Source organism: Hevea brasiliensis, unplaced genomic scaffold, assembly GCF_030052815.1.
Source record: "Hevea brasiliensis isolate MT/VB/25A 57/8 unplaced genomic scaffold, ASM3005281v1 Scaf2, whole genome shotgun sequence".
NCBI classification, from domain to species: Eukaryota; Viridiplantae; Streptophyta; class Magnoliopsida; order Malpighiales; family Euphorbiaceae; genus Hevea; species Hevea brasiliensis.
The window spans coordinates 3,255,003-3,267,511 of record NW_026614695.1 but is presented as its reverse complement, the minus strand read 5'-3'; the positions used below and the strand labels follow the sequence as shown (position 1 = coordinate 3,267,511).

Genomic DNA, 12,509 nt, shown 5'->3' with positions numbered 1-12,509 from the left:
TTTTTGACCCATTCAAATCCATAAAGTGAGACCTAAAAGACATAAAAAGAAAAAGAAAAACATTTCATTTTTTGCTCCCAACCAAATCGGCAACCATCATCCCTTAGCTCCACCATTGTCTCCCTCCATGAAAGCTTGAGTTCAAGCTTCTAAACATCCATTTAACCCTACCTTGCCCCAAATTCTTCCATGCAAACTTGTAAGAGTGACATGAGAAAGAGATTGAAGAAGGAAAGAAAGGGAATAAGGGAGTGAAGTTGAAGAATTAAAGTTCAAGTGGAGGTAAGCAACTTACTTTGGAAATTATGGTTTCTTATTTGTTTATTTAGTTCAATTAACTTAGATTTTCACTTAAAAATATGAAAAGAAAAACAACTGTTGAGGAACTATGTATGAAATTGGACAGCTAGGGTTATGTTTGAAATGTATGTTTTGATGCAAACAATGAAGTTGTTAAGTGTAAATGAATGGATGAGTATCACATATACATTTAGAATTCAACAACTGCAATAATTTAGTGAGATAGGGTTTGGACCTAGGGTTTGGCAGGCAAAATTGTGAGAAATTGGTAAATGATATATTTGACCTAATTTGAAGTGGGAAATTGTCATTTGAGACCTTATGAAGAGTGTTAGAGGTGTTTGAATAAAAGCCAAATTCGGAGGGAGTGTGGTCATGCTGCTGGCAGCATGACCAAGTCAACTTTGAAGGACCAAAAATGAAATTTTACAAGTCCAATTGGTATGAGACCAATTGGGAATGAAAATAGACACTAAATGACACAATTTTCATTTAGGAAGCATGCCAAAAAAGTGACTAAAACCTAGTGAACAAATTGACCAAAGTTGGAAAATTGCAGGCTACCATGCACAAACTGACCAAATGAACAGTGTTTGTTCATTTGGTCATAACTCGAGCTAGGCAGGTCAAAATGACCTGAAATTTTACCAGTGGTTAGATGGGATATAGACCTAAAACTTTCATGAAGAACACCAACCCAAATTATGCCATTAACCCAATAAATTATTGAGCAAAGTTGGATCACTGAATCTGCAGGACTGCAGGTTTATCATATGAACAGTAAAGTTTCAATGGCTATAACTCTCTCTAGAAAACTCTGATTTAAGCGATTCTTGAACCGATGGAAATTAAAGACATATTAGAACATTTCATATGAAGAAAATTAGATCAAATTATGGACTTAACTTGATCAAATTGCTGAATGAATTTGGATCAATAAATCTGCTAGAACTAAAATCTGTAGTATGAACAGTAACTGTATTTTGGACATAACTTGAGTTACAAAACTCCAATTAGAGTGATTCAAAAAGAAGAATAAACTTAAGACAATAGGAAACATTTTCTATGAAGGAAGTTTTGCCAAATTTCAATAGTAAGGTGACCAATGGAACAGTGCAACCTTAGACACCAAAACTGAAAATTTATCAAATTTACCTAAAAGACTTAGAATTTGAATAAACAACCAAAACCAACAAATTTAATGACCAAAATGTGGTATGTGGGTGAAGTTGGAATTTCCATACCTATTAAGCCTTAGAAAGTCAACAATTTGACTTGAATAGTGTAGTAAATAGTAACCCGAAGCACAAAATTTCAAGAACGTCGAGTTTAACATGTTAGAGTTAGGTAAAAGTGAAGTTAAATTTATTTTTGGATTTATGCTATGTTATGGTACTGAAACACTGTAAAATTGTGTGTTTCAGTTGAAAAGAATACCGGGAAAGAACCCGAGGAACCGAGTCAAGGCCAAGAGGTGACTCATTTAAGGGTTGTGCACAACATCATTATGCTTTAAAATTCATTGATAAAGTGAATGAAATATGCATTTTATTTTTGCTCTGAATTGTTGAAAGCTTATTGTGACCTTATTTATGATGTTTTGATTTAAATTGTGAAAGTTATTGTGTATATTTGAAATGACAATGTTTAGCAAATTGTTAAGATAAGTTTTGAAACTACAGTGTCATGACCATATATTTGAACACCTCACTAGCACGACTAGTGGGGATAATTAGTTTCGAATTTTGATTCTTTCTCTGGAGAAGTGTTGAGGTGTGCTAGTAGAAGAGGGTGTGAATGGATATCCATATATTTGAGCTAGCTAGCTTTGTGATGTGATTTCTCTTTAGCCTCTGGCTATTGAGATTCTATTTGTTTCGAATGGCATGATCTAACTGTGGGTTTTATGAAATGTGATTTGACACTTCAAAATGAAATTATTTGGGATTAAAATCTCATAAATTATGTTTTGTGTTTAACTCGCATGCTCAGTTCAAATTTTGAATAAATGTGATTTTATTTCTGCGTAAAGATTATTTTAGTATGTTGTGCACCACTGAGTCCTAGTACTCAGCGATAGCTTTTATTGCTGTTGCAGATTTAGAGACTAGATGAGTAGTAGACTGAGTTGCTGAGGTGTGAGGAGCTATCATGTTGAAGTCATCGGGTATAATTTATAACCTAACTGTAAATATTTCTTTTGATGTATGTATTGCATATAAATGTATGTACATGTAAAATGGGTCTTGAGCAGTTTGTACAAAGTTTGTATCAAGTTTGTAATAAAAATTTAGTTTGAATTTCCTTTGATGTAAATTTTGTAATGATGTATATATAAATTGTTTTGTCTCTAATGAAATATGAGTGGAACTATTTTACTTAATTTGAATGAGATGAATTGCTAGTATTTTGAGGATTATTGAATTTTAGAAATTGAGAAATGTTGATTGTGAAATCTCGAGATTTGAGATTGATTGAGAATTTGAAGTAGTGGTTGAGAAAAATTTTTAGAAGTGCTTTTTTTACAGGTATTTGAAGAACTGTTTTCTCAAAATATAAACGAAACTCTGTCAAAATTTTTATAAAATTTGCGGAAAAATAAAATGGGACAAAAGTTTTAACTAGTTTTTAACTTTAATTAAATGTTTTAAATACCTATTAGAAAATGCTCACTACTTATCAAAAATAAGAAAATTGTTTTAAAATCCCTTGTAGGGTACTTAATGAGTTATCGATAGGTGAAGTTCGGTAGTTCATTAGGTATTCTACAGGATCATGTTGTGCCTTACAGAGGGGTAAGGTGTGACAAGTTCCTCCATTTTATATATCATTACTTTTTGAATCCAAGACCAACTCTGTGCTTTGCCGATATGGGATTTGCCTAAGTGATCTTTAAAGATCGGCAAAGCACGGAGTTGGTCTTGGATTCAAAAAGTAATGATATATAAAATGGGGGAACTAACCACTAGAGGCGCCTTTTAGTGGAATGGCCTGGAGAGTTGGAAGAACTCCAGGGTTAAGCGTGCTCGCTTGAGAGAAATCCTAGGATGGGTGACCTCCTGGGAATTTTTCCATTTCACCTATAGGACAAAATCATGAGACTTATGGCCAAAGCGGACAATTCTTCTAGTGGTTGGAGTCCGATCGTTACAATAATATAATTATATCAACTGCTAATAGAAAATCATATAAAATATAAAATTATATATCAATTGCTATCATAAAATTATATTAGCTGATATTATAAACTCATATAAGTTGCTATTCAAAAATTATATTAGCTATGGAATTATATCAACTACTATTATAAAATTATACCTATCGCTATTAAAAAATTGCTACACTTCATATTAATTAACTTAAAATATTGTAATGTCACATATTAATTAATTTAAAAACTTATATCATTTGCTATTAAAATATTATATCAGCTTCTATTAAAAAAATTTATTTATTAACATTTGAAATCAAATTCATTGCTCATTTCTTAGGTAATTTTTATAGCAAATCCTTGAATTTTGTCTCATGTTTCACTCTTGTCCTTTATCTTCAATTTATTATGTCACACCCTACCCCTCTGTAAGGCATAACATGATCCCGTAGTATACCTAATGAATTACCAACTCCGTCTACTGATAACCCATTAAATACACTACAAGGGATTTTAAAAACTTTTCTTACTTCTTTTACAGTGGTGAGCACTAATTACAGGTGTTAAAAACTTTGGTGAACTGAAGTGAAACAACTAACTCATTTGATTTATTTGGAATTTCTGTAAAAATTTTGGCAGAGTGCCCTTTGTATTTTGGATAAAACAGTCCTTCAGAAAACCTGTAAAAAGCACTTCAATAATTTTCCAAATCTCAACTCCAATACATTTCTCAACACAACAATTTATCAACTCAATTCCATAGAAATTTTTCAAAGTCTGAGATAAGGAAATATAATACAGCTTTTACAAGTCAAAACAGCTCATAATTATTTTACAACTTCAAGGTATAATTTGAATTTACAACTGTTCAAAACCAAAAACAAAATATACATACAGTGTCATACATTACAGTACAAAATGCAAAATATTGGTATACTCATTATACCAGGTAATCCCTCGCTGGATGTACTAGCAGCCTAGTCTGCTGCCCTGTCTGTCTCTCTACCTGCGACAGCAATAAAAAGCTATCGCTGAGACAATGTCTCAGTGGTGCACAACATTAACCAAATACAATTTAAATCATAATTCATAAGTCATGTAAATAGTGGATACTTAAAATCATAGTCAAATTTAAGACAATAAAGGTCAATAAGAATTTAAACTCCATTTCTCAATATCACAATAGATTTTCATAAGTCAGGTCATGTTTGAATTCAAAAGACAGTATATGTCAATGAGAGTTTAAATCCATTTCACAAACTCATAATACACATCAATAAATTACACACAGCTTAATCATGATCCATAGTTCAATTCGTCCCAAAAGCCGATGGCTAATGAGGTATTCAATTCGTCTCAAAAGTCAATGACTAATGAGGAATAACATGGCTAGCTAGCAAAAATATGAGTACTCATCCAATTCGTCCTCAACAGGCACACACCTCAACACTTGACGGAGAGGAATTCAATTCGTCCCACTAGACAAGCTAATGAGGAATACAATCAATATACATGATAACTGTGGTTTCAAACCATTTCCAATGCTTTTCAATTAATAAGTATCCATCAATGTCATTCAAACAATTTTTCACAGTTTCAAATCATTTACAATGCTTTTCAAGCAATAAATATCCATTCAATACATTTCCACAATTTAAAACAATAATATACAAATAGTCAATATTTATTTCAATTGAAAATAATTCAAAAGAAATAGTTGTTGTGCACAAACCTCTGATATTTGTCTCCTGGTCTTGACTCGATATTTCTTTCCCTTTTCTTTGAGTCCTTGTTAACTGAGAAACACAATTTGAAGTGTTTCAGTGCTAAATTAATTTGCCTCTAACGATAATGTTCGATAAACAATTCACTGAATACCTTTGTTTGCTTAATCACCTAATATATCGACCCTCAATGCGTTTTAGGTAAATTAGGTTTTAGTGTCATTAATATGTCACACTCGATAGGGTTTTAGGTTTGGTACGTTTTGCCAAACTCGTTTCCTTGTTTAGTGCATTTTAATGCAACTTCTTTGGATTCCGGATCTTTGGTTTGACCTAGCCGGACGGCCTAGTTCCCTCGGTTTTCGGTCAAAACTACAAACTTGTAGATCTATGTCTTATTGCACGCGGGGCAAAATTTTAGGTCAATCCGAGTTAAGTAGACCAAGTTATGGTCATTATACTACTGCTGGTCAAATGGCACCAATTTAGGTCAATTTTAGGTCAATTTGGTCAACTCTGGTTCGGCCAGTTTTTAGACCCGAATTTGTGCAAGCTTTTTGACTTGCTTATGGTCATTTCTGGGCTTTGGTGTCTTCATAAGACTTGTAGGTATGGGTCTTAACTATTCATGGTTAAAATTTCAGGTCAATTGGACCTGTTTTGAGTGAGTTATGGCCTAAACACTCACTGCTGCCCAATTGGTCATTTTTCAGGTCCTAATTGCACCTAATCCGAATTGGTCATTTTCTTAGGTCACCTTGCAAGCAGAATTTTGGTATGTTTTCTCAATGAAAGTTGGCACATTTTGTGCCTAGTTCCACCTCCAATTGGTCTCATACCAATTGAGGTTACACATTTAAACTTATTGGCTAAAATGTACACTGCCCTTGGTTACTTTGCTTAACACACATCAATTACACACATTTACCTTGCAATTTGTTCACTTCCCTACCAATCTGTTTTGGTACATTACCAAAAGCATATTCTACTTACATTAACATTACTTTGGGCAGATTACAATTACCCTCAACACACCAAATATAATTCACATTTACAAGTTCTAAGTACCATTACATACACACCTAACCATTACAAATCTTATATACACTTTACAATATCAATCTACATACATATCCATCAATCCTTCTAGGTCAATATTCTGCCTACACTTCCATGAATACATACATTTACTCAAGTGTTCCCAAGCTGCCGAAAACCTTCTTCAACACCACATTGCCCCACAATTCATCAATTCTCATCCAAGTGCCAAAATCACCATATAAACATGAAGTAATTCACTAGGTTATTAAATCATCATGATCAACACCATTTCTCATCAAATATATGCACAAATATCTCATCAAAAACATGACTCCATGGCTGTCCAAAATGAAAACAACAATAACTCTTCAAACTCAAAATTTTCCTTCACAAAACCAACACCCATAACATGCACACAAAACTTAACAAAGCTATCTTCAAAAACACTAACTTACCTTATGGTTGGAGCTTGTTAAACCTTGCTTAAACCTCTCAAATTTGGTATCAAACTCTTCCTTGTGATGAGTAGACAAACTTTAATGAAGAACCCTAGGTGATTGGAGTTGAAATGGAGGAGTGCATGGAGCTTGAAGAGAAACGTCAATGGAGGTTTCTTTCTCCTTCATTTCGGCTTGGATGGGAAAATGGGGAAGATGAAGTTGCTGCTGGAGATAGTGGAGTTACATCAGCCCCATTTAGTGTTTAATTAATCCTATAGTGGTCCACTAACTAAGTTTAAATCATATAATAATCTAATGGTTCATTTATTCCACATTAACCCATGATTTTAGCTATTTACTTTAGGTACCACCAAATTAATTTTTCATTTCATTTTCTAAGTGTAATATTATTTATTTTTAATGGACATTTAGGTCAAAAGACAATTCGGGATGTCAAATGACCATAATGCCCCTGTTCGAGTTGCATTCCCGATTTTTCAGGTATTCTGGATTTTCTGCATTTTCGATTTCTCACTTTTCTTTGTACTAATTATTTAATTTTTCTTTGATACTTCTAATGATATTTATACTTCAATTAATGTCTCTTTAAGTCCTAAAAATATTTTCCGGGGTTCCCATGATCGAGGCAGATCAACGGTCCACGCCGTGACTTCCCGGTGCGGTCACCCATCGCTAGGTTTCTCGGCTCACTTACTCGGTTACATTTCTTTGCTATGATTTTTCCTTTGTTTTTCTTGTGTTTTCTTTTCTTGTATTTCATTATTTTATGTCTCCTCACTCATATCGAAGTACGGTTCTAGGCATCCTAACTGTCCGGACAACACTGGTCACCGGAGCAGCAGAACGCACTACCGAACTTTGGGGTGTTACATATTATTAAAAAATCCCTAAACTTCAATTCTGTTTCACAAAAAATCTCTATGTAACAATAGGTTTCCAAATAATAATAAAAATAATATCTCTAAACTACAGTGCAACGTCTACAAACACAACCACAATACTTTTTGGTAAAGGATAAATCCTCCACCTTTCCAGGAGGCAGATCATTGTGTTGGCATTATTATTTTTGTGATAGGTTCAATTGATAGTTGAAATGGCCAGTGTTTTTTAAGTGTCAAAGGAAATGAGGTAAAAAGATAATTTGATTATTTTTTAAACCTGGAAACATACTATAGTAGGTTAGAGAGGAATTTTTATGAGATAAAATTAAAGTTCAAATATTTTTTAATAACAAATTGAAGTTAAAGGACGAAAGTGAAACACTAGACAAAGTTTAAGAGTCAACTATAAAAATTACACCTCATTTCTCTTGAATACTACTTATTGAAATTATTAAAATCTCTCTCTTTTAACTTATCAAAACTTCAATGATTATGACTATTTATAATTTTTATTATTATTTTTTGAATATTAACATAATATTTAATATAATGTAATGGAGCACACTTATTATTATATTTGCTATCATGAACATATATTTTTAATCGCACACAGTCATTTTTTAATTGCAATTATACCACAAAAATATTATATTATTAGATTCTTTTGAAATAATATTTAAATAAAAATAATTAATAATTATTTAAAAAATTAAAAATTTAATTTAATTTTGATAAGCATATAATTATTTAAAATTTTACTACATATTTAACTTGCATTTTATATAATTAATTAAGAAATTAACCATTAATAAAAATTTATAAAGTATAAAAAAAATATTAAATTATATCATTAAAATAAAATAATAAATAATTTGTATAACGTGCGTAAGAAATTAATTTATGACTTTATTTTTAGGTCCAATCTTAATATTTTACTTATTTTTGAGGTCTTTAAATATTCTACACATGTCCTTTAAATTTTTTTGATATTTTATTAATTTAAAAATATTTATTTCGGATATTTTAATATCTCCTTAAGTCATATTTAGAATTGGAATCCAATTTATTAATTAAATAGTCTCATAGATTTTTTAAAATTTATATTTTTACAAATTGATGGTTGAATTTGCTGTTCTACTTGCGTAATTAAATTAAGCATATATATTTACAAATTAATCAGATGTAAATAAGTGATTAATTATCGTATTAATTATAGTTTAATATTGAAACTGTTGAACTTGTACTTCAGTTATTGAGTTCTTAACTAACATTATAAATGATTCGGAATTCAGATCCTAACAGCTCTCATTTCTTTGAAGAACTTTTAAAATATAAAAATATATAATTTTAAATTATCTTTAACCAATTATTTAATTTTAAAATCTATTTAAATGATAAATTTTCAGGCATTAGATTGTAATGAAATATCTAAATTTAAATGAGAATTAGAGCAACAAATTCAAATATCAATTTACAAAAATATAAATTATAGATAAATTATAAAACTTTGCCAAAAAAAAATTTTAGAACTACCAAAACATTAAAAAAATTCTGAATATATGCAAATATACAAGTTGGGTTTAATAAGAAAATGGTATAAATCCTATTATTTACAAGAAAAGAATTCAATTCTTTCTCAATTATATTATTTTTGTATGATTTTTATTTCTTTTAAAATGATTTTTTTAAAAAAATTAATTCAAATATGAGATTTTTCAAATAGAGAGCATACATTTTTATGCCAATTAGATTTAAATTATAATTAATTAGACATGTCATAATTTTTATTTTAAATATATAATTTTTCATATTCAGATGGAAAGTGATATTTAAGTAAGGTACTCTTAACAATAAAGACCCTAAATTTAAATTCCTAATCTTACAGATAAAATTTCAATGAGATCAGTTAAATGTAACTAATCCAACCATATTTCATATCTAAACAGATAATTGCAGTACGCATTCATTCATTAGGAACGCCAAACTGCATTAAATATGACGATAATGAAGTATTTGTTTTATATCGAATAATTATTTTAAATTTAATTTAAATTAAATAGTGAAATATCAATTTATCAAACAATAATTTTATAATTTTAATTATTTATTAAATTTTAACTGATTATTATGCAAAATAAATATTTTCAAATTAACATAATATAAAATTAACATATAAATAAAGAATATCTACTTCATTATCATAAAGCGATAATATTTCTATCCATATTTAATCCCAAGAACCAAACAAAATTGAATACTTGTAGAGAATTGGGCAAACTTGCCAACCCTACTCTATAGATTAAGTAATAATTCTCGTATTCCAAAGTCAGTCTTTTTATTTTCTGTGTCTATAAGAAGGCTATGAACATCATTCACTCACAACTGACTGAAATACAAAGCTACGATGGCCAAATATGCTATTTTTAATCTCTTGATCCTCCTCTTTGGCTTAGGCACTTTGCTTCCTTCTCTAGCTTGCCGCAGTTGTCCACCTGTAACCCTAGCACCACTCAAACCTCCTGTAGCTTCACCATTAAAGCCTCCAGTGAACCCACCCATACAGCCACTATCACCACCACCACCACCACCACCGCCACCAACTGTAACAAAAAGCCCTCCTCCTTCACCACCACCTCCGGTTCCATCTCCACCTCTACCCCCAAATCAACAAACTTGCCCCATTGACACTCTCAAGCTAGGAGCATGTGTTGACGTCCTAGGTGGTCTAGTGCACATTGGTCTTGGCAATGACGCTAAGGATGCTTGTTGTCCAGTGCTTCAAGGGCTTTTGGACGTGGAAGCTGCTGTGTGTCTTTGCCTCGCTGTTAATGCTGGGCCTCACGACATTAATGCTACTCTAGGCATTGTAGTTCAAGCCCTTGCTGGTTGTGGCAAGACTCCACCGCCGGGGTTCACGTGTCCTACCTAAGGTTTGCAGCAAAATAGTTTATAATATTATTCACAGACGTTATTATAAATTAAATAATGTTGTCATCCATATCAGTGTAGCTATATTATAAAGCAAAATTGTTAATAAAAGTTTATGTGACGACATTTAAATAAATATTATTATAATTGCAATAAAGTGACATTTTAAAAATAACACAAAGATTGATTATGAGAAATGATCGATGAAGTTATTTATTGCAATGTGAAAAAAAAATGTTGTTAAATATCAATACTATGACCAATGGCGAATTTAGAAAGAAAAAAAAAATTTAGGGTCAAATGATCATCTTTTAGTAAAACGTATCCTCCATTGAATAACGAATATTCAACATTAAATTTATGAAAGATCAATTTAAATAAATATATAAGAGTAATTTTTAAAAAAAGTATTTTCATTAAAAAAAGTTTAATACATAAATTTATGAGATTAATTTAAAAATATTTAAATATATAAATATAATTCTTGAAAAAAGAGGGTCAACATGACATTTTTCATAAGTTATTTTTATTATATTAATAAATAAGAGAAATGGCAAAAAAAAAAAAAAAATTCCCCACTTTCCTAGTTTTTAAAAATTGCTCTCTAAATCTTTTAATATTTAATAAAATTGCTTGGCTTATAAAAAAAATAAAAAATAAAAATTGTAACAATTGCATCTTGTATTATTGGTGACAGTAAAAATTAACAAAGTTGTCATGCCAGTTACCTTAATCCGAAATCATCCCTTAATTAATTAAACATAAATTAACCTAATTAAAAAAGATTAATTAATCAAATAAACCTGCCCTTTTAAACCAAAGGAAGGTTTGTTCTTTCCCCACCAAAATTGACAACTCTTTTCTTTTTTCACCACTACCTCCAATGCCTCCATCGCTGAAACAAGAAAGCCCAATTCACACTATCAAGCTAGGAGCATGTGTAGACGTCCTAGGTCTAGTGCACATTGGTATTGGTAGTAGCGCCAAGGACATTTGTTTTCCTGTGCTTTAAGGGCTCGTGGACTTGTATGTTGCTTTATGTCTTCGCACCACCATTAAAGCTAAAGCTTCTCAATATCAATATTATTCTACCCACTGCACTTGAGGTCCTCCATGATTATGGCAAGACTACTGAGGTTTAAGTGTCTTGTCTAAAGTACTCATGCAACAAAAATAATTTATCAGCGACAAAAAAAAAAAAATAATGGTCACTACAAAATGTTGTTATAAGTCAAATAATCATTGTCGTAAACTTGTATTAATTTTTTTTTATATAATTGTCAAGTATGCTATAAGAAATTTGTATACTATAATAAATTTGATATTTTGCGACAAATTGCCTTATGACGACTTACATTCGGTTATGAAAGAATTATATATTAAGATAAAAATATTAAATTATCGTGATAGAAAACTTTTAGTGATGATACGTAATTATGTCATTAAATTAGTTTGTCACCTAATATGTATATTTGATGACGATTTATATATAATTGTCACAAAATATACTTAAGGTTAGATTTACCACTAAAATTTTGGCACTAAATTTTTTTTTTTGATAAAACTATTTATTTTATGACAAAATAAATTATAATAAAACAAAAATTTATTGCTATGACTGTCATATTGCCCCCAAAAAAATTTTAATGATGATTTATAATAATTATCATGAAATATTTTGGAGGCAAAGTTTTCCTCCAACTTTATTTGTAAATTTTTTTAACGATGAAGTATATTTATTTTGTAACAATACTTAAAGTGGTAAAATTAACATTATTTGTGACAAAATGTTAGATTCGTCAGTAATAAACTTTTTTTATGACAAATTATAAAATTGATTACTAAATATTTTGGAGGCAATATTTTCTGTCAATTTTTAAAGGCACGTGTGACACCCCTTACCCGCCTACAGTGTAGTCGAGCAAGATATGTCACACAGTGTACCGAAATACCATATTTTATTTCAATCGTTTTTATTCTTCCTTAATTTATTTCTTTATGGTGATAAAATGCAATTTATAAA

The 12,509-nt window shown here is 30.5% G+C and overlaps 1 protein-coding gene across 1 annotated transcript; it reads left to right on the top strand.

Annotated features, from left to right (window-relative positions):
* The first annotated feature begins 9,962 nt into the window (after positions 1-9,962).
* LOC131176627 (36.4 kDa proline-rich protein-like) lies at positions 9,963-10,487 on the top strand. Its single transcript, XM_058141692.1, has one exon. The coding sequence runs from the start codon at positions 9,963-9,965 to the stop codon at positions 10,485-10,487; it is 525 nt and encodes a 174-aa protein (XP_057997675.1).
* Positions 10,488-12,509: the final 2,022 nt, after the last annotated feature.